General features: G+C 54.4%; 1 protein-coding gene across 18 annotated transcripts in view; it reads left to right on the top strand.

Moving 5' to 3' along the window:
• The window catches only part of TSNARE1 (t-SNARE domain containing 1), a 132,228-nt gene that overhangs the window by 12,965 nt on the left and 97,069 nt on the right, over positions 1-22,194 (top strand). For 16 of the 18 annotated variants that reach the window (XR_014255388.1, XM_082432810.1, XM_082432812.1 and 13 more), the window contains exon 2: positions 19,602-19,712. Coding sequence is in view for 17 of the 18 variants with exons in the window: in XM_082432810.1 (XP_082288936.1) it covers positions 19,640-19,712 (73 nt within the window). In the remaining variant the exon portion in view is untranslated. Of the gene's footprint in view, positions 1-18,419; positions 18,520-18,833; positions 19,487-19,601; positions 19,713-22,194 lie in introns of those variants that run through there. The other 2 variants (XM_082432819.1, XM_082432820.1) reach the window with 2 other exon arrangements.

Here is a 22,194-nt window from a genome sequence, read left to right as displayed (position 1 = left end):
TTTGGTCAACCCAATAGTAATTACCTTGAGTTCTCCAGGTATCCGATCATAGCAGCGGCAAATAGTGATATTTAACCCTCCCCTTTCCAGTTTTTATATCCCAGGTTCCTTCTGTTACCTAACTGCGTGGACTCATCCTTCAGTGTCCCTGGGGAGCTGGTGGGGGCCACCTCTCTTGAGCACCCCTGGTGTTTCCCCATGGGGCAGATGTGGGTTTGGAATGAGATACGTGCCTTCCACGTGTCAAGGAAGAGCCTGTCCTGCCCATTTTACTGAGGGTCTCATTTTTAAAAATCAAGAATTGTTGTTGAATTTTGTCAGTTTCTTTTAAAAAAAATCATCTATGGGATGATCATATGACTTTTCTCCTTAGATATAGTAATATGATGAATTACACTAATGGGAGTTGCTAACAGCGAGACATTCCTGAGTTCCTAGAATGCCCTTCACATGGTCTGATGTGGGATTCCTTTAAGGTGCTGCTGGATACTTTGTGCTGTTTAATTTAGCATCTATATTGCTCTCCATAAGTAGGCTTGGTCTGTCATTTTGTTTTTGGTGTGTACTTTCTTCTAGGTTTTGATATCAGGGTCGCATCTGCTTCATAAAAATAAACGTTTTCTTTCTGATGCATTTCTAGAGTAGTTTAATAGCGTTGAACTACCCGGTCTTTAAAGTGTTGGTAGACTTTGTGAAACTATTGGGACCCGGTGCTCTTCTGTTAGTTTTGTTTTTGTTTTGAGGAAGAAAATCCTGTAAATTTTTTCTTTCTTTTTTGGGGGTCAGTTTTAGAAATTATATTTTCCTAGAAAATTACCAGTTTCGTCCAGGTTGTCAGATTTATTCATGTAGACTTGAGTATAATTATCTTTCATTCTTCTCTAATTTTCTTGGTTTCTGTGATTATTTCCATCTTATTTGTTCCTGTTTTTTCTTGGTTGGATTGACTAGTTGTTTCCATTTTATGTTTTTTCTTTTTCTTCAAAGATTCACCTTTTGGGTATTTTTAAAAATTCATTGTCCTTTTTTTTCCTGCTTCTTAATGCATCCCTTTTTGCTTATAGTTAAGAATTTCTTTTGCTTTCTCTCAGTTTATCTTATCATCCCTAGGTGTTTAGATGCTTGATTAACTTGTTTCTTTTCTTTTCAAAAAAGTGTTTAATATTTAAAGGCTGTTCCTTCAGTTCTGATTGTATGTGTTTTCCTTATCAGTGCTGTCTGGAAGTGCTATAATTTTGGTTTGAAGTCTCTTCTTTGGTCCAAGAGCTGTTGAGGAGCAAGTCTTAAAAGCATCTTTTGATTTCTTGGTTTTGTTGTTATTCTGGTTTTAATTGCATTTTGATCAGAGAATGTTGACTATTCTCTTTTGAACCTTTTGGGTTTTATGTGGTTTTTCTTGTGGTTCTAACATGGAGTCAGTTTTCACCATTGTTCCACAGGCACTTGAAAAGGAGATCTGTTCTCTCTTTTGGGTGAACAGCAGTTGATGTGTGTGTCAGTCAGTTTCACCACCTGATTGTGTCGTGGGTCACATAGGTCTTAGTTTTTGTTCACCTGCTCTGTCGACTGAGAGAAGTGAATTGCGGTCCTGCCGTAGGTCTGTTTCTGCCCCTTTCTCCTGTGTCTCCTGTGACTGATGGCGGCTGTGGTACAACTATCATTTTTACTCTGAATCGCGTCCTTTGTTTCGTCTCCGCGCTGCCTGACTTCAGGATCACGGTGCGCTGCCCTCCCTCTTGGTTTGCCTGGCGCGCTTTCTCCATCCTTCTGCCCGTCACCTCCTGCGTTCCTTCGTGGGTGTCTCTTCCATAAGCATGAGGTTGGATTTGCTTTGTGATCCAATCTGAGAATCTTTTTTTCTTTGACTAGAGAAGTGAAACTCTGTGCCATTAACTGACGGCCAGCCGGCTGTCTCTGGGCCCGTTGTGCTCAGCACCGCGGACAGCTCCTAGGGCGGGGCCTCCATCCCCGCAGCCCATCCTGCCAAAGGACACCTCCTCCCTGCAGGCCTTGGGGCAGGGCTGGAGGCCCAGGACTGCCCTCGGGTCTGAGCCACTGGCCTGCCCTGGCATCAATACCAGTGGGTTGGTGGGCAGTCAGGGGAGGGGCTGCAGGGTGTTACTGTGGGTCTGGGGGTGAGGGCAAGCTCTCCTCTCCCCAGGGGCCCCTCCAGCTGGGTCTGCACGTTCAGGTCCGGGGCAAAGAGCGTGGGCTTTGGGGGTCCAGCCCACGCCTCCTGCCTGTCACTCTGGGCAGTGACACTTGTGGTTTACCTCTGCCATCTGTAGAAAGGGGGACCCCCATCTTCCTGCCGCCCCCCGTCTCCTGCAGGGGGGGTCTTGCCCTCCTCATTAAAGCAGCAGACAACAAGCTGTCCACCAGCCCCTGCCTCCTTGGCATCGCTTCATCCTGTCCTCTGCGAGGAAGGGGGTGGCGATGACCTGGGGGGTGGCAGTGGGGCCGGTGGCTCATAGGAGGACAGGGCTGCTGCCGAGGGTTGGCCTGGCGCTGCTGCCACTGGGGGGGGCGGTACCGAGGGGTGGGGATGGCAGTGGAGGTTTCCCAGTGGTCAGGGTGGTGTGGTGACACTGTCCGGTCGCGCTGCTCCTGGCGGGGCGGCGTGATGTGGCGGTGAGACTGGGATGCAGCTGCACCCTGGACGCTGAGGCGGTGACGGTGTCTCAGAAGAAGGCCCAGACCTCAGCGCACTCAGCCCCCGTCTCCCGCTCCTGCTGCACGGGGCTCCCCCTCGGTGCCCCCAGTGTTCCGGCACGGCCGCCTTCCCTGGCGGTAGTCAGTATGCGCCTGGGTGAGGGTGAGGGTGAGGGTGGGCGAGGCAGGGAGAAGGAGCTCTGGGTGTGGGCGTCATGAAGCCTGTGCCCTTAGGATAGAGGTTTCAGGTTTGTGCCTACCCCCTTTCCCTGTGACCCGTGGGCTCAGCAGTGCCCTCAGCCAGCCTGTTCTTAGGACGTGGCAGGTGCGTGGCAGCCCCTCCGCCCTGTGGCTCCCCACGGAGGGCCGGGAGAGGGTCCTGGGACTTCTGCTGTCGCGTCGGATGACCGTGGCCATCCCTGCCTCGCTGGCTGCTGTTGGGAGAGCTGGGCTGTGACGCCCAGGTGCGGCCTGAGCTCCAGTCTGCTGCTGCTCTGACGGGGCCACGGCCATGGTGGGGGGGGACAGCACTGCCTTTGCCCAGAGACAGACCTGGGTCTAGTTCCCACCTTGGCCTCAGATCAGCTGGGCTTCCCGGGCAAGTTCCTCACCTCTCTGAGCCTCAGTGTCCGGTCCATGAAGTGTGACAGCAAAGGTTCCTTCCCCACAGTTAAGTGGTGACCACGGGCTGTGAGTCCGGGGCCTGCTGGGTAGCTTGTCCCTGGGAGGCCGGGCTGTCTGGTGAAGTGGGCTGGCTTCCCTCCTGAGTGGGCCGTGCCCAAGAGCATGGGGCCTCCAGCTCTGGCTTAGACCGTGATCCTCCTCCGCCCCACGGCCCGGGAAGACTTGGGGTCTGAAGGCGAGTGTGAGCCCTGGCCGTGTGCAGCTGTGCTGTGGGCCCCCGCCCTCGTGACTCAGGCACAGTTTTCTTGCTCCTTGGCTGCCACCATCCTGGGAGAGGGCCTGGCTGACGGGCAGGCGGGAGGGCGGTGGGCAGAGCTAGGCCCTGAAGCCGGGCCTCCCGTGGCCTTTCCGGGGAGGGGGTCGGGGGGTGGGGTAGGGGTGGTGTGGCAGGTGGGACGGGGGAAGGGCATGAGTGGCTGGCATCCCAGCCGCCCTTTGGTGCTGTCAGCGATCCTGCTTCTCCGTGGTCGTTCTGGGCGTCATTCTCGGGGTGCCTGGGGCGCCTGGCTGGCGCGCTGTGTGACGAGGAGTCCAAGTTGCTATAGCAACACTCCACCGCATGCCACTGCAGCCCCTGGCCCCTCCTCTGCCTTTGCGCACACAGGCACCCGTGCGAGGGGCCCTTGGGGTCTGGCCCAGGTGTGTGCGTGGGCAGAGGCGGCCCGAGCTAGGCTCTGTGCCTCAGGGTCCCCTGTCGGTGTGGTGGCGCATGGCTAGCACACGGATGGAGCGCCGAACACGCCTGGTGCTTTAGAAGCGCTTACGTGTCTTAACTCACTGACTCCCCAGCCGCTGGAGAAGTCGGTCTGTGGCAGCTGTCTCCTTGTTGCCGGCGCAGGGAGGCTGGAGGCTGCAGTTTCATCCATGTTCTCTTAGCTGGGAGGTGAGGGGCCAGGGTATCCCAGGGTGTGGGCTGGTGTGTGGCCAGGGTCAGGGGTCACCATGTGCCCTGGCCCGACCCAACTGCGACCGAATCAGGCGTCAGGCTGGGTCCCTCCCGGGCTAGGCTCTGGCCGGGGATGAGGTCTCCTCCGTGGACTGGACGGGTCTTCAGCCCCCACCAAGCTGCAGAAGTTCACAGAATGACCCTAAACCAAATGGGGTGTGTCCACTTGCCGAGGCCGGCCGGGCAGGATGTGGACGTGTCGCTCACTCCCGGCCGTGTGCTCTGCAGGTGTGGGCTGTCTCAGGTGGTTGCCCCGGGCAGCTCCCAGGGCACCAGGTGGCCCGTGTGGGGTGTTGGCGTGCCGTGGGTCCATCAGCCAGCAAACTACCTGAGGACCTGCTGTGCACTGGTCCACCCCGGGGACCATGGCCAAAACGCAGCCCTGGCATGGTGGAGTGCCGCTCGCTGGCCTGTGCGTCCAGCCCAGCAGCGCTAGCATGTTTGCTTGCTGGGTTAAGTGACCACATGTATTTTTCCTGATTGTAAAAGTGACGTGTATGCCTGGCCAAGAGCTTGGGGGGCCCCTGGCTCACACCCTGAGCACGCCCTGGGTCCCGAGCGCAGCGCATCCGCCCGCAGCCTCCGGTGGCCCGCCACCAGCCACCGTGCTCTGAGCAGCTTTGTAACCGCCGCGGGATGTGGTTCACACACCGTACAGCTCGCCCGTTACAGAGTACAGTTTAGTGATTCTTAACCCATTCGCGATGTTGTGCAGCCATTACCACGGTCTAATTCCAGAACTTTTCCACACCCGCACAGGAACCCCGTAGCCATGGCGGTCACTCCCCGTTCCCACCTCTGATTCCCCCCGGCAGCCCGGGCCACGTCCTGTCTCTGTGGATTTGTGTGTTCTGACGTCTCACGTGGACGGGGTCTGGCACCTCGTACTCCTCTGTGGTGCTGCCTCTGCCCCGCCCCGTGTTTTCAAGGCCCCGGTGATGCGTTTCCTTCCAGTCTTTGGTCCGTGCACGTGTGCCGTGGGTCTGGGATGTGATCCCTGGAGGTTCCTCGTGCCTCTTCCCACTGTCGCATGAACGCGATCACTGGGGGCTTCTCGTGCTCGACACGAGGATTCTGCGAGCCCTGCGTGTGTCACTCGTGTCAGCAGCCTGAGCGCACGGAGGACCCCGGCGTGTCCCTGCTCCCGTTGGTGTGCGTCTGGGCTGCTTTCAGGGTGGGTGATGATGTCCAGGTGCCCAGGAGTGGGGCGACCCTGGCGGAGGTGGATGTGTCTTCATAAGAATCGCTGAGCAGTTCTCCTGAGTGGCGGTCCCTCCGTCCCCGTGGCCAGGACGCGCACTCCTCAGGGTAACTGTGTGTCCTGTGTTTTCAACATCATTTTTCACCTTAGCGTCGTGTGTGAGCATTTCCCGCCCACGACTGAGTATATACTTTTAACACTATTTAAAGTCACTTCATCACACTCTATTTAGATACCTAACGTGATGTAGTTAATTGTTTATTGCTGGCTGTTTTGCTTGTTCGTAGCTTTCTGTTTTTTATTTTGTAACGTTTCTGGCTTCCCAGTGCTTCCTGTCTGGCTCCTTGGAGCAGAGCTCTTGGGGTGCAGGGTGTGGTGCCTTCTGCAGATCGGTTTGCAGGGGCCGGTGCTGCCCTGCCTCTGCACTCCCCCAGGGCCACCAGCCCCGATCCCTCCGCAGTGGACCCCGGCTGCATGGGGGTGCGCTCTCGGGTGGGGGACCACTCCTGCTGTGCTGTGATTTTGGGTTTCGTCTTTTCACTAAGCCCGGCACCTCCCTGGGGGCAGGGGACTGGGTGTTGGGCTCTGCCAGGCGCTGGGCCTACGCAGGTTCTGTCCTGCGTGGGTTTGTCTAGCTGAACAGTCTGATTGGGGGGGGCGAGCCGTGGGGACCTTCTTCGCAGGGTCCCCTCCCCCGCCACCGCTGAGAGCAGGGCACTGAGGTGGGACTGGGTCCCTCCCTCCGCTGCCCGGCCTCTCCCTGCCGCACTGGTTCTGTCTGCATCTCAGTGTCTCTCCCCCATTTCATACGGTTTTCATTTGCGAGAACCCTCCAGGGGCCTGTAATTCATGGATTTCCCACTTCTAAAGTGATGTGCTTGGAAGCCAAGTCCCCAGTGAATGAACTTTAGTGTTTAATTTCCCTGAATTTTGTAACTGACATCTCGAGGAGACCTGCTCCTTCGCACATTCAGAGGAGGCCAAGGGGGCTCTTGCTTTTGTTTCATCACGTGGGGTTGTGTTCCTCCCTCCTTGCCCATCTGTGTCGAGGCCTCCCTCTGTCCCACATTCTTGCGTCTCTGTCCTTGCCAGGAGGGGTCTCGGTCCCTGCTGGGCTCCGACAGCCACAGGCTCAGGCCAGGTTCTTGGGCTCTGGAGCCCCGGCCCAGCAGGTAGCTGGTGGGCCCCTGGGGTGATTCTCTGCCAGGCCCGTCCTCGGCTCTGCCCAGCCTCCCCTTGCCCAGCCTGTGGTCAGGAGCCCGGGCCCGGGCACATCCTGGCGTGGTCGGGGGGTCATCTCCTCTGAGCCGGGGTCAGTGCTCCTCTGCGGTGTGGTGGTCTCGGGGTCCCCTACTCTCGGGGCGCCCCACCTCTCACAACCCAGGCTCCCGCAGTGGCCCGGGGCAGGTCCTGGGGGTTGCGGCCGAGGGATGGTGCAGGCAGGAGGCCTGAGGCCGCCCTGGGCCTCCTTCCTGGAGGATGGCAGGGCTGACTTGTCTTCAGTGCCTGTGTCCTGGTTTCTCAGACAAGCTGGGGGTGAGGGGTTGGGGCAGAATCAGGTTGTCACAGCCTCCCTCGTGGGTGGGGTGTTTGTCCCGTCTCCCGTGTGTGTGAACTCGGCCGGGCCAGGCATTGGCTCGCAGGGCCTTTAAGACCGCCCAGCTGTCCTTTGAAGGTGCCTGCGCCTGGCCTGAGCCAGCTCCCGTGGCCCTGGGTCTGCGCCCTGCGGCTCCTTCAAAGACCAGATGGTTTTCTTCCCCAGGGAGTTGTGCTCAGCTCCCAGCCTGGTCCACGTGCCCCCTGCCCAGTCCTGGGGGCCTGCCCTACCCCCACCTTTTTTCTGGGGGGAGACACACACAGAGGCGTCCTAGAGAGCTTGGGGTCTCAGCAGACTGGTGAGGGAGGGGAGTGCTGGGGCATTGCTGCGGTCGGGATGGGGAGGGGGCCTGGAGGAGCAGAGGAAGGATCCAGAAGCAGGTGCAGGGCTTGGCTAGGACCCGGAAGAGGCCGCATGGCCTTGGTGAGCATGTGTCCCTTTGACCCCCGGGTGCTGGGGCAGGAAGCAGCAGGGACGGATGGGAGCATTGGTTCTGGGGCCCTTTGCACACACAGCTCCCTTACCCCTGCACCCCTTGGGGGGCCGGTGCTGTGGTCGGGCCCAGTTCGTGGAGGAGGAGACCAGGTGAGGGGAGCTTCCATGAGGCAGTGGTCACATGTGCCAGTCTCTCCGTTCACAGCATTTGATTTTGAGTCCTACTTAGGAAACTTTCCCTGCATACAGGTTGAAGAGGAGCGCTTCTTTTCTCAGATACTTTGTTTTATCCTTTACTTGGATAGCCATGATCCCTTTAGCATATGTTCTTTTTATTGTGTTAGGCATGAACCACGTTTTTTCCACGTGGCTAACCAGATGTCCCAGCACCATTTATTAAAAAGTTCTCCTTTGATTTGAGGTGCTGCATTTTATTCTATCCTAAACATCCATACATATGCGGGTCTGATTTTAGACTTACTTTCTTATTCCATTGGTTTGTTGGTGTTTTCCTGTCTGGTTTTAATTATAGAGACTTTCTAGCATTTGTTATGATAGCTTTGTTGAGATGTAACTCACGTACCCTGCAGTTCACCCTTCTGACGTGTACGGTCCAGTGGTTTTCAGTATCTACACAGAGTTGAACGTCCATCACCCTAGATGAAGCCCCACACCCCTTAGCAGTCACTCCCCTGCCCCCGCCCAAGCCTCTAGCAGCCACCTGTCTGTGTGCTGTTGCCGTGGATCTGCCTGTCCTGGGCATTTCGCAGAAATGGGATCGTGCGTGTGTGCGTGACCTCTGCGTCCGGCTCCGCTCAGTCAGTGTGACGTTTCCAAGGTTCATCTGTGTCGTAGCAGCATCAGCACTTCTTTCTCTGGGACTTTTACGTCTGGGGGAAGCAGTGCTTTTTACCTGCTTGTTTGTGTAGCGTTTTCTTACATGAACTCCCTCGGCCTGTCTGGCTCTATAAAGATGCTTGTTGGTGGTTTTTTTTTTTTTGTTTTTTTAAAAATTTATTTATTTATTTAATTTTGGCTGTGTTGGGTCTTTGTTTCTGTGTGAGGGCTTTCTCTAGTTGCGGCGAGCGGGGGCCACTCTTCATTGCGGTGCGCGGGCCTCTCACTGTCGCGGCCTCTCTTGTTGCGGAGCACAGGCTCCAGACGCGCAGGCTCAGTAGCTGTGGCTCACGGGCCCAGTTGCTCCGTGGCATGTAGGATCTTCCCAGACTAGGGCTCGAACCCGTGTCCCCTGCATTGGCAGGCAGACTCTCAACCACTGCGCCACCAGGGAAGCCCTTGTTGGTGTTTCTATTGGGGTGGGAGAAGGGACGTCTTTGTGAATAGGGTCGTCCTATCCAAGGACAAGGATGGCTTTCCATGCGATCCTCTCGGCCTTCCATCTTCTGGAGTGTTTTAAAGCTCAGGGGTATTTCCCATTTCATGTTAGCTTCATTCCTTGGTGTGTTACTCTGGTGACTGGGGTTTTCCTTACGATTCTGTCCCCTAACTGGGTGTGTGTATGTGAAGACGGTTGCTTTCTGTATGTGAGTTTTATACGCTGCTGCTTTGCCCAAGTTTTTACTTCTTGGAATTTGAACCTGGTCTCAGGGTTTTCCAGTCACCGTCGTGCTGTTGGCATTGGTCCCACTTCTGTTTCCCACGTCCCGTTGGTCTCGCCTGTTGACCTGTGTTGCCGACGCCTCCGGAGCGGCGCTGGGTGGTGCTGCACACGCAGGGCACCTCTGCCCTCTCCTGCATCTCTGGGAATTGCTTCCAGTGCTTTCCCTTTAAACAGATGCCTGTTTTAGGATTAAAGGGTGTTTACCATTTTAAGAAAGATTTTTGATTGTTTTCATCAGGAGCTTTGTTTATGCGTCTGTTTTTGGCGTCTGTGGAGAAACTCATAAGCCTTTCCCTTCGGTCTGTTAACGTGGTGTCACATTAATGGGGTTCCTAATGGCGAACGTGCCCCACATTCCTAGAAAAATAAACAGATCAGGTTTGAATTTTGTTTCTTAGTATCTTATTTAGTGTTTTGGCATCAATATTCATAGCCAATACTGGTTCGTAACTTTCCCGTTTTTTGCACTGTGTTCATCAGGTTTCCGTATCAATGTTGTACATGTTTCATAAAAGAATCAGGATGTTCTCCTGCGTTGCGTCGTCAACACCCTGGAATAATTTATGGAGCCCGGGAAATATTTGGCTTTGGAAATGTGGTGGAATCATCCCCCCTCCCTCCATGCCCCCGCAAAACCATCTTGTCCTGGTATTTTCTGTTGGGTGGTTTTTATGATAACTTTCTATTTCTTTTATCCAAATTTGTCTGTAAGAGCTCTCTGTCTCCAGTGGGTCGCTTTTTTTTTTTTTTTTTTTGGTGAACTTCATTTTCCTAAGATATTATCCATCTCGTCCATGTTTTACGATTTATTTGTATAGAGATTTGAAAGTAGAGCCTTAATGATTCCTTAAATTTTTTGTTTCAGTGATTTGCCTCCTTTTTCATTTCTTATATTGTGTATTTGTGGCTTCTTCCTTCCTTTCCTGACTAAGTTAGCTATTGGTTGTTAGTAGTTTTTAGAAAACAAGATTTTTTTTTTTTAATATATTTATTTATTTATTTTTGGTTGTGTTGGGTCTTCGTTTCTGTGCGAGGGCTTTCTCTAGTTGTGGCGAGCAGGGGCCACTCTTCATCGCAGCGCGCGGACCTTTCACTGTCGCGGCCTCTCTTGTTGCGGAGCACAGGCTCCAGATGCGCAGGCTCAGTAGTTGTGGCTCACGGGCCTAGTTGCTCTGCGACATGTGGGATCCTCCCAGACCAGGGCTCGAAACTGTGTCCACTGCATTGGCAGGCAGATTCTCAACCACTGCGCCACCAGGGAAGCCCCCAGGATTTTGATTTATAAATTAGGTCTATTGTTTTTCTGTTTTCTACCTCATTAATATTATTAGCTTATATTTAATTGCTTTCTTCCTTGTGGTTACTTTTGACTTTCTTTTTGCTCTTTTCCAACTTTTTGAGCTAAGAATGAAGTCCATTTGTTTCCTTTTCTTTCCATGAAATGTTAAGTGTTATGACTTTTCGTCTGATCACTGCTTTAAACGTGTTCTGTTGGTTTTCACATGTAGTGTTTTCACTTTTTTTAAAAGAAATTTCTTCATTTTAGTGTTTTTTTTTTTCCTTTTTCTCCAAGACTTGTCTAATTATTTTTGAAGTGGGAGGAGCTTCTTGGTTTTAGAAGATATGTCGGACATGTGTGCGTGTTACTGCCTGTGAACTGTGTTACAGCTGATTCTGTAGCTGTGCAGTCCTGGTGCCCAGCCCATGAACACGGCGTGGCCCCTCATTTGTTTATGTTTTCTTTACTTTCTTTTAATAATTTTTTTTTTTTAGTTTTCAGTACGCATATCTTGCATCTTTCTTAAATTTATTAAAAAAAATACTCTAGTAGAATTTTCATTTTATTTTGAACTTAAAACTCTTGGACATAGTAATTCTAGTTTTAAAGAAAAGTTACCAGATTAACAGAAAGCCTACCTTTCCACCAGATTCCCCACGTGTGACCGTTTCCCCGTATTTGCTTCATCCCCTTCCCTCTTTGTGTTCGTGTGAACGTCGTGTGTTCTTCTGAACCGCTCGGCGAGCTGCAGACGTGACGCTCCTCGATCCCCAAATACGTAATCTCTTACGTAACTGCAGGGCGGTTATCAAAATCAGGACATTAACACCAGCCAGTACTCTAGCCTAAGGGTCTTACTGGTGTTTACAGGACAGACCTTGTGAGGAATCGCAGTAACGTGTCTTAGCAAAATGAAATCCAGGGTTGTGTGTTGGTTTTGGGGAATGACGTCCCTTTAGCCTCCTTGAACCTGGACGGTTACTTCCTCTGTCTGTCTTTGTTTCCCGAAACTGACATTGGTGAAGACTGCAGGTCAGTTGTTTTGCAGGCTTTCGCTCAGCTGGGTGTGTCTGATGTCTCCACAGTTGTTTGTTCTTGGCAGGCGGACCTGGAGAGCGCTGCCGTGTCCTTCTCAGCGTGTGGCAGCCGGAGGCACATGACGTCTGATATGTCCCCGATGGTGTGATGTAGGTCCTTGGGTTAAGGTGACTGGTCTGCCAGGTTTCTCCTCTACAAGGTCTTTTTCCATTTTTAACTAGTAAGTTTCTTGGGGAAGATACTTTGAGACTGTGGGAATATCCTGTTACTCATGGGACTTTCACCCACTACCTCTAAGGTCCACTGGATGTTCTTGCCTGAATCAATTATGACCACGATGTTGCTAATTCCATCATTCCTTCCCCAGTTGTCAGTGTATAAGGCTATAATAAATAAAAGTTATTTTTTATTACCATTGTCTATTTTTAAAAAATTAATTAATTAATTATTTTTTGGCTGCATTGGGTCTTCGTTGCCGCGCGCAGGCTTTCTCTAGTTGCGGCGAGCGGGGGCTACTCTTCGTTGCGGTGTGCGGGCTCCTCATTGCAGTGGCTTCTCTTGTTGCGAGCACTGGCTCTAGGCACGCGGGCTTCAGTAGTTGTGGCTTGTGGTCTCTAGAGCGCAGGCTCAGTAGCTGTGGCGCACGGGCTTAGTTGCTCCATGGCATGTGGGATCTTCCCAGACCAGGGCTCAAACCCGTGTCCGCTGCATTGGCAGGCGGATTCTTAACAACTGCGCCACTAGGGAAGTCCCGCCATTGTCTATTTTCATGCTCAAGTTGTCTCAGATTTGGCCAGTGGAAGCCTTTCAAGCTGGTTCCTGTGTCCTTTTGGGACAGCCCCACCTTGCTTTGAGCACTTCCTTACTCTTTTGTGTAACAGAATATTCTAGGCTTATCTTTTACTTTCTCTGCCCAGTCCTGGAATCAACCATTTCTCCAAGGAATCTTAATTCCTTTTTGTGAAGAATGATATTTTGTAACCAAGATCTGCGTGCTGGGCATGTCCGTTGCTCTGGGGCGTTACCCCGTCTTAGGGGACAAAGCTGGGAAGAAGATGAACATCACACTCACAGCTGTGTGAACGAGTGGCCTTTGTGCGGCTCTGTGTACCCACTCACATCTCTCTCTTCACCGTCTGTGTGCAGTGCAGACTGCATTCACACGCTGCCTGCCAACTCCAGTGGGCAGGGAGGGTGCTGGCAGGGTACCAGGCAGGTGCGGGAGTTGCTCTTCTCTTCCTCTGCAGCTGTGGGACCACAGTGGGACCGCAGTACCCAGGACAGAGAGTACTGGGGAGGGCGGGTGGGAGGACTGCAGCCACGGGGCGGGGGGCGGGGGGGCTTGTCCTAGACCCCGTCTGTCTCCGTGACTTGGGTGAGTCGGTTTCCCTCCCTGAGTTCAGTTTTCTCTTCTTAAAAATTGGGGTTTGACCCACAGCCAGCATTGTTCTCAATGGTGAAAAACTGAAACCATTTCCACTAAGATCAGGAGCAAGACAAGGTTGCCCACTCTCAATGCTATTATTCAACATAGTTTTGGAATTTTTAGCCACAGCAGTCAGAGAAGAAAAAGAAAGAAAAGGAATTCAAATCAGAAAAGAAGTAAAACTCTCACTGTTTGCAGATGACATGATACTATACATAGAGAATCCTAGAGATGCTACCAGAAAACTACTAGAGCTAATCAATGAATTTGGTAAAGTAGCAGGATATGAAATTAATGCACAGAAATCTCTTGCATTCCTATACACTGATGATGAAAAATCTGAAAGAGAAATTAAGGAAACACTCCCATTTACCACTGCAACAAAAAGAATAAAATACCTAGGAATAAACCTTCCTAAGGAGAATAAAGACCTGTATGCAGAAAACTATAAGACACTCATGAAAGAAATTAAAGATGATACAAACAGATGGAGAGATATACCATGTTCTTAGATTGGAAGACTCAACATTGTGACAATGACTATACTACCCAAAGCAATCTACAGATTCAGTGCAATCCCTATCAAACTACCAATGGCACTTTCCACAGAACTAGAACAAAAAATTTCACAATTTGTATGGAAACACAAAAGACCCCGAATAGCCAAAGCAATCTTGAGAAAGAGAAGTGGAGCTGGGGGAATCAGGCTCTCGGACTTCAGACTATACTACAAAGCTACAGTAATCAAGGCAGTTTGGTACTGGCACAAAAACAGAAATATAGATCAATGGAACAGGATAGAAAGGCCAGAGATAAACCCACACACATATGGTCACCTTATCTTTGATAAAGGAGGCAAGAATATACAATGGAAAAAAGACAGCCTCTTCAATAAGTGGTGTCTGGAAAACTGGACAGCTACATGTAAAAGAATGAAATTAGAACACTCCCTAACACTGTATACAAAAATAAACTCAAAATGGATTAAAGACCTAAATGTAAGGCCAGGCACTATCAAACTCTTAGAGGAAAACAGAGGCGGAACACTCTATGACATAAATCACAGCAAGATCCTTTTTGACTCACCTCCTAGAGAAATGGAAATAAAAACAAAAATAAACAAATGAGATTTAATGAAACTTAAAAGCTTTTGCACAACAAAGGAAACCATAAACAAGACGAAAAGACAACCCTCAGAATGGGAGAAAATATTTGCAAATGAAGCAACTGACAAAGGATTAATCTCCAAAATATACAGGCAGCTCATGCAGCTCAGTATCAAAAAAACAAACAACCCAATCCAAAAATGGGCAGAAGACCTAAATAGAAATTTCTCCAAAGAAGATATACAGATTGCCAACAAACACATGAATGGATGCTCAACATCACTAATTATTAGAGAAATGCAAATCAAAACTACAATGAGGTAGCACCTCACACTGGTCAGAATGGCCATCATCAAAAAATCTACAAACAGTAAATGCTGAAGAGGGTGTGGAGAAAAGGGAGGAATGTAAATTGATACAGCCACTACGGAGAACAGTGTGGAGGTTCCTTAAAAAACTAAAAATAGAACTACCATATGACCCAGCAATCCCACTACTACTGGGCATATACCCTGAGAAAACCATAATTCAAAAAGAGTCATGTACCACAGTGCTCACTGCAGCACTGTTTACAATAGCCAGGATATGGAAGCAACCTAAGTGTCCATCAACAGATGAATGGATAAAGAAGATGTGGCACCTGTATACAATGGAATATTACTCAGCCATAAAAAGAAACGAAATTGAGTTATTTGTAGTGAGGTGGATGGACCTAGAGACTGTCATACAGAGTGAAGTAAGTCGGAAAGAGAAAAACAAATACTGTATGCTAACACATATATATGGAATCTAAAAAAATAAAATGGTTCTGAAGAACCTAGGGGCAGGACAGGAATAAAGACACAGATGTAGAGAGTGGACTTGAGGACACGGGGAGGAGGAAGGGTAAGCCGGGACGAAGTGAGAGAGTGGCATTGACATATACACACTACCAAATGTAAAATAGATAGCTAGTGGGAAGCAGCCGCATAGCACAGGGAGATCAGCTCGGCGCTTTGTGACCACCTAGAGGGGTGGGATAGGGAGGGTGGGGGGGAATGCAAGAGGGAGGGGATATGGGAATATATGCGTACATATAGCTGATTCACTTTGTTATACAGCAGAAACTAACACACCATTGTAAAGCAATTATACTCCAATAAAGATGTTAGAAAAAAAGTTGGGGGTTTGAGCTAGATCAGGGGATGCCTGGCACAGGGGCCTCCACCCCCTCCCCTGGGCCCACGGTAGACGCCTGTCATCCTCCAAGGCCCTCATGGCCCCGGACAGGTCCCAGATGTCCTCTCTACAGGACGCTCCAGATGCGGGGCCTGGTGTGCCGGGCAGCCTGGTCTTGAGTGATGTCCTTGCCTTCATCCTGGGGTCTCCGAGCTGCTTTGGCTTCCCCAGTGCCCCGCATCGGAAGCCACTTTGGTGGGCCCGTGGGTGGTGGTCAGTGGGGGAAGTGCGGGTCTAGCTTGCGGGCTCTCGTGCGCGGGCTGGGGCACGGTGTCCTCCTGGCCCTCAGTGGGCAGCAGCCTGGGCCGCTCAGCCTCCACCTGGAGTGGCGTGGGCGGGACTGGGCATCAGTGTTGCCTTCTGCCTCGCCCTCGCTGGGGGGCAGCGCTGCGGTCTCTAAGCCACGCAGGTCAGGACCCGGAGCCAGGCCGCTGGGCCCAGAGCAGTATCGGGGGCAGGTCTGCCCCAGCAGCTCCCCTGCAGGCGGGCGTGGGACCAGGTGAGCCGAGGGCGGCCGCAGCAGGAGGGTTCGGGCAGTGGGAGAGGCCCCCGGGCAGCTCTCCTTCTGCCCTGCCTCCTTCAGGGAGCCTCCCCATCGCCCCCGCACGCCTCACACGGAGTGGGCCCTGAGGATGCCCTGGCGAGGCCTCCGGCCGCTCTCGGTCTGGGTCAGGTGTTGAGGCATGAGCCCCCGCCCCTGACCCCCAAAGTCCCCTTGCCCCTGACCCCTCTGCTCGTTTTGGCTCAGTGAAGAACAGGGGATTCACTGAGCAGTGGAATAGCACCCTCTGGAGTCAGGGCCGGTGCACCTGCAACCTCAGCGCCTCGCCTGGCCTTCTGTGTGTTTTCCGGCCTGGCCTGTGGCCGGAGGAAGGCTCACCGTGTAGCTGGGGAGGGGCTGGCGATGACAGTGGGCGGGCAGCAGCCCATGACACCCACCTGGGCTCCAGGGCACCTGGAGAGCTGGATTAACCAGGGTTGTGTTTGTGCAGGGGGAGGTGAGGAAGAGCAAGGGAGGGGTGGCAGGGCCGAGCCCCAGGGTCGGCGCGGGGCCTGGAGAGGAGAGGGGACACGGACGGCTGAAGGACGGCGACCCGGAGGTGCTGGGGGTGGGTTCGGAGGGGCTGTGGCCGGAGCTCGGGCCGTGAGGGTGAGGTCCCGAGCGCTGTCAGCGGGGACGAGGGCTGGGTGAGACTGAGGGAAGGTGTGGAGGACGAGCACGAGGTCCTGGAGGAGGGGAGGTCCCTGAGTTGGTGCAGCGGCCCCCCTGCCTGCGGCCAGGTGCTGAGGCCCCTCCTGGGGATGCAGGCCGGGGCGGCAGGGGCTCTGGGCTCGGCCGGGAGGAAGGCTGGGCGCACCTCCCTCTGCGGACCCGTGGGTCCAGCAGTTCCCCGCTTCTCACCCGGCCCCCGTGGTTCCTCTGGGCTAGGTGGTCTGGGACTCCCTCCCATGGGTATGGGGGCCGCAGGCCCTGATGTGGCTGCCTCGGGGGGAGGGCAGGCCGGCCTGAGGGCGGCTGGATACCAGGCTCTGTTAGCCCTTTGGGGCTTGTGGGTGTTCGGGTGGGCGCAGTGGAACGGGGGCCCGGAAGCGTGGGGACAGGTGCCTGGAGGGTGGCCGCCTCTTGTTTGACTTCCCACCCTCCCCGGGGCTCCCTTCCCGGTACCTCCTACAGGGAGGAGACTGGGTCCCGGCTCAGGACTGGGGGGCACCTGGCCGGGTGGGGCGGGCCCGGGAGTGGACCCTTCAGGGGGGAGGACGCCTGCTGCTGCCGTCAGGCCCGTCACCACGGCCGGGAGGGCCTCACAGAGGCTCCAGCAGGAGCGAGGCGCAGCCATCCGGGCAGAGGTCAGCTCGTACCTGCAGGGGGGCTGCGGGGTCCCCGTGCCCTCCTCCTGCTCTGGGTTTTGGGTGCACCTTGCGGTTCCTGGTCGGCTCAGGCCTTCGGGAGGCTGAGGGCAGGAGGAAGGAGGGACAGCTGTGCTGCTCTCGCCTCTCCGGCCTCCAGGCCTGGCCCTCACTCACCGCCGCTGTCCAGTGCCACGTGTGGCCCCGTGTCACCGCGGGGCACAGGCTCACAGGTGAGCTCTTGAAGGTCACTGATTGACGCCTCACCCTGATCTGCTAAGGGTGGGCGCGCTGCCTCCTGTTACAGATGAGAAAACAGGACCAGGGGGCTGAAGTGACTTGTGCAGGCCCCAGCTTGGGAGGACCGGCTCTCCATCCTTGGGGGGGTCCCTTCAGCTTAGTGAGGGGGGCAGGGCCCATTCTGTGGCACCCCCGTCTAGACAGTACCATTCCTTGTCTGCTGCTGGGAAGGTCGGCCCTGGTCTTGGGGTGCCCCGGCCTCTGAGAGACCCAGGCCGGCAGGAGAGAGCTGCAGGCAGAGGTCACACCCTGCGTGGGAGCCCATCCGGGGCAGAGACGGCCCTACCACAGCCTCAGCGCTGGCCCTGGGGCTCGGCTTGTTGGCCCCCAGCCTGAGCCGTGTCCGGGCGCTCCCTCCAGCCCCGCGGCCCCTGGCATCCTGCTGGCGGCCGCTCCTCCCCCGGGCCTGGGGCTTTGTCCTGCAGGCAGGGCTGCATTGCTGGGGGCGTTCCCTGGCACCCGCACTTCCTCTGGTGCCTGGGGGACAGGATCTGGGCAGTCTGAGGACAGACGGCTCCCTTCAGGCTGCTGGGGGGCGGGGGGCTGACGTCCAGGGCACAGCGTGGCGCCAACATGAGCCAGGGGCACGAGGCTGGAGGAGGCTGGCAGCCCTGGTGGGCGGTCACGGAAGCCGCTTGGTAGGAGGCCTCCCGGGGAGCGGGCATTGCTCCCTTGGCCTCTGCCCTGCAGTTTGGAGGCAGCCTGGGGCTGCCCTCGGACACCACAGCCCAGCAGCATCCGCCCGGCCCTCTGGCCTGGCCCTGCTGCAGCTTCCGCCCGCCCTCTGGGCTGCCAGCGGCTCCCTCCCTCTTCCTTGTTTGGGTCCTTGCTGCCCGCTGCCAGCCCTTGCGGGGGTGGGGGGGACCTTGGTGCAGAAGTCGGGGCGTGAACTGGCTGTGGGCGGATGGGCGAGAGGGGTGGGGAGGAAGCTGAGGGTGCAGCCTGGCACGTGGGGAGCCTGGGGGTGGGGGTGGGTGCCTGTGAGCCACCGGGGACGGGCCCGCTGGGCTCCAGGTCCCGAGGGCCTTGAGGCCCAGAGTCCTGCCCGGTGGCGTTTTGTGTTCCCAGACCAGTGTCCTCGGGCTGGACCGAGTCTTTGTGGCCCAGCGGTGAGATGGCCTCCATCTCCCAGTTCCTGAGCAAAGGCAGAGGCCGTGTGAGACTGCAGGTTAGATGAGATGGCAGGCTGGGGACTTTCCCTTCTCAGACCAGGACTGCCACGACCCCTCACCTGCCTGGACATCGGTGGTACTCCCTTGGACTGTTTTTGCCTCTCAAGCAACAGGTGCCGTTGGCTGGGCCCCGCAGTCCCTTCCAGTTGCCCGCCTGTGGCCGGGCGCATGGTGGGCTTGGGCTGGAGGGTCCCTAGTGCCGCCCCGCAGCCTCCGCCAGTCCCCCAGGTGGCCGTGGGACTGTCTTACACTTGCTGTCCCTCCCGTCTTCCCAGGGCTGCCCTGCCCCTCCCTTCAAACCGTGGCTCTGCGGCTTGGCCACCTGCTCTCTGCTCCCGGCTCAGATCCCGCTTGAGCTGCTACCCTGGGGACCCGCCGGTCTGGGGCTCTGCTGTGCCCTCAGGGTCTCTGAAAGCTGCTGTTGGATCCCTTGTCGCCTACTCGATGCTCAGGTCCCCGGGGCCAGGGACAGGCCTCCTTGACCACGTTGGACACAGCGCCTGGTGCACAGTAGGTGCACGGGTGCACCTGTGGAACTGGGCCGAGTCCTCCTGGGTCCCTGTGCCTGCCTGGGGTCTGCATGGCCGCACAGGACAATGATGGGGTGGCCTTCCAGAGATCTGAGGAGATGCTGGGCCCCCACCTGGATCTTTTCTGCTCAAGGCAGACACCCCTGCAGCCCGCAGCTCTTGTTTCCACACTGATCTTTCTGGAGGATGATCTTATTGGAATTTTTCAGATTAAGCTTTGATATTTTTATGTTACCCATGCATGAAGTTTATGGCGTAAAGAAGCGCTACATGGTTAATTCAGAGAAAAGTCACCCCTAGCCGCCCTCCTTCCTGTCCCGAGTCAGCTGCTTTGGATTCTTCTAGTAGATCTTTGATGCTTTCCTCTGAATAACACACTCGTGTCACTACTGCTTGATTTTTTTTCAACATTTAGACATTATTGACTTGCAAGGTGAGGGTGCAGCAGAATCAGACTCCTAGGTGGGGTGGGCGGGGCCAGAGTGCATCCTGAATCCCAGCGCTAAACCCTCTTTCCTCCCTCCCTGCCCGGGTTTGGTTTCTTCCAGCTCTCCAGGAAGGCAGCGGCCCCGCCTTCTGTGAGAAGATGTCCTACGGATCCATCGCTGGCAGCGGCGGCCCTTTTGGGGGGCCCTCTGCACAAGGCTATCAGCCCCTAGGTAAGGACAGCGGCTGGCGGCGTGGGCGGGTCTCCAGTGTGCTGTGTTGGTGGCCGTAGATGGGTTCTGTCCTGGCCGGCGCTGCCTGTGACCCGGGACCAGGGGTGACCCTGGCCCTGGGCTGGGCTGGCGCCGTTGGTGTTGGGCTGAGTCGGCACCAGGAGAGAGCAGAGTGGGAGAGGCTGCTCTGCTGTGGGGTGGACTTGGGTGTCTGCGGTCATTCTGCGGTGGCCTGCGGGTGCTTGGCAGATGGCTGAGTGGGTGACAGTGTGGGGCAGGTGTTGGCGTGCAGTGCCCAGCGCGGGAACCGAGGCCCGCGGGATGACGGACGCCGTCCTGGGCTACACCGGGCGGGATCCGCTTCTAGGTTTCCGGGTGCCGAGCCCTCACCCCGCAGGCTGACCGCGCAGTCTGCTCACTCGCCGGCTCCCTTCCCCGGGCGAAGGGGGTTTTCGGCAGGACGTGTGGCTTACGTAACTGAGTTCGTGTCCTTGGGGGTGCCGGGCAGATGTGCGACTCAGTGAGTGTGAGTGAGTGTGCATGGGGACTTTAAACGTGATGGTGTAAGGCTTGGCGACACGGACTCCCAGGTGCCTCCGCTGGATCCCAGTGCCTTCCCGTCGCCCCTGGGCTGCGGGTTACGGCTTCCTGGCTCTTGCCTGTGGTTTTGCTGCTACATGTCAGCGTCTCACACAGACCTTGCGAGTCTGCGTGTTTTGGGACTCTGTACGGTCGAATCATTCTGCAGTTTGCTGGTTTTGCTGTTTTGCCCCCGAGTCACTGCCGTTCACGTGGCTGCCCTTCCGTCTCCCTGCTCTGTGGCGCTGGGTTGTGTGCGTGGCCATGGCAGGCGTGCCTGGTCCATGGGCGAGGGGCTGTTAGGGCACCTGTTTTGGGCCCTGTTGTGTGGTGGTGCTGAGGACCCTTGGACGCTGGCGCTGTCGGGACGGCCCAAGCGAGGGGTGGCCAGGGGTGGCCAGCTCGGTGGCTGGTGGTTGTGCTGACCTGCCCCTGCTTCCCATCCCGTCAGCACCAGACGGTGGTGGCCTTGACTGTTTGTCCGTCTGTGGGCGTGGAATGGTGTCTTCTGGTTGTAATTCACATTTCTCTGGTAACTAATGGGATTGATCAGTTTTTCGTGTGATCACTGGGCATTTGGGTCTCTCCCGGTAACTCTTTTGTGTATTTTTCCTTTGAGTTTGTCTTGTTCTTGTCGATGTACAAGGTTTCTGGAGGTGAAACCTTTGTCCACTGTGCTGGCTTTTCATTATGGTGCTGCTGAGGAAAGCAGGTTCTTAATCACAACGTAGCTGAGTTTATCAATCATCCCTGTCATGGTGTGCACTTTCTGTTTAATAAATTCTGTGATAAGGTGATAATGATTTTGCCTTTACTTCCTCTAAAGCTTGTATAATTTGTTTTTCATATTTAAGTCTCGCAGTCACCTGGAACTGATTCTTGTTTACGGTGAGAGGTGGGGAGGGGAGGGTGGAGCACAATACCACTTTTCTCTGTATAACAAATGGTCCCCGAGCCCCTGACTGAAAATTCCATCCCTTTCTACAGACCTGCAGTGCCAGCTCTGTGATGAATACGGTTTCCATACAGGTTCTTCTGGTCAAGTTTTCTATTCCTGTGCAAAGTTCCACCCTAATTTTCATACAGTTGTTGTAACTTTGATATTTTTTAGGGCAAGTTGCTCTACTTGTTTATCCTTAGAAATGTCTTGGGTATTTTGGCCTTTTGTTGCTGAATAGATTATAGAATCCCCTTGTCAAACTTGGACTGGGATTGCTTTGCATCCGCTGTGTTAACGTGTGAGAATCGGAATCTCTGTCATCACCAGTCTTCCAACCCATGAACGTGTAGGTCTTTCTGTTTATTGGGTCTTTAACGTCTTTCAATAAAGGTTTATAATTGTCTCCACAAAGATCTTACATATCTTCCATTAAACTTAACAAAATGAAAACATGTTTTTTGCTGCTTTTATAATTGGTACCATTATAAATGGAATATATTACACGTTCCAAGTCTTTGTTGCTGGTGCATGCACACACAACTGGTTGTTTTAAGAAGGAAAGTCCAGAGGTTTTATTTAATTTTTACATCCTATTTTTTAACTTTCTAAATGTGAGATATTTCAAACAGAACAGTAGACGCAGTGATGTCATGAACCCAGCACCCGTCCACTGGGTTTTGGGGTGAGGGGCATCCCCCGTGGCCGGTCCAGCCTCGCCTGTGCCCTCATGACCCCCCCTGCCCAGGGCATTTAGAAGGAAGCCCGAGACGTCAGCACATCTCCTGTGTGAGTATTTCAGCGTGTGTCTCCTTTCCGTGACCAAGTGTCGTACAGATGCAGCCGTGGCTTCCTGCCCACCGGTGGGTTCCGGAGCACCACAGAGACGCGCATTTCCACGGGGTCCTTATGAGATCCACGCGTTGTAGTCGATGATGCGCCTTTTAAGTCTTTCCATATCTCTAG

Source organism: Balaenoptera physalus (genome assembly GCF_965194825.1).
Source record: "Balaenoptera physalus genome assembly, chromosome: 17".
Taxonomy (NCBI): Eukaryota; Metazoa; Chordata; class Mammalia; order Artiodactyla; family Balaenopteridae; genus Balaenoptera; species Balaenoptera physalus.
The sequence above is the reverse complement of the archived record's forward strand: the minus strand, read 5'-3'. Positions and strand labels throughout refer to the sequence as shown.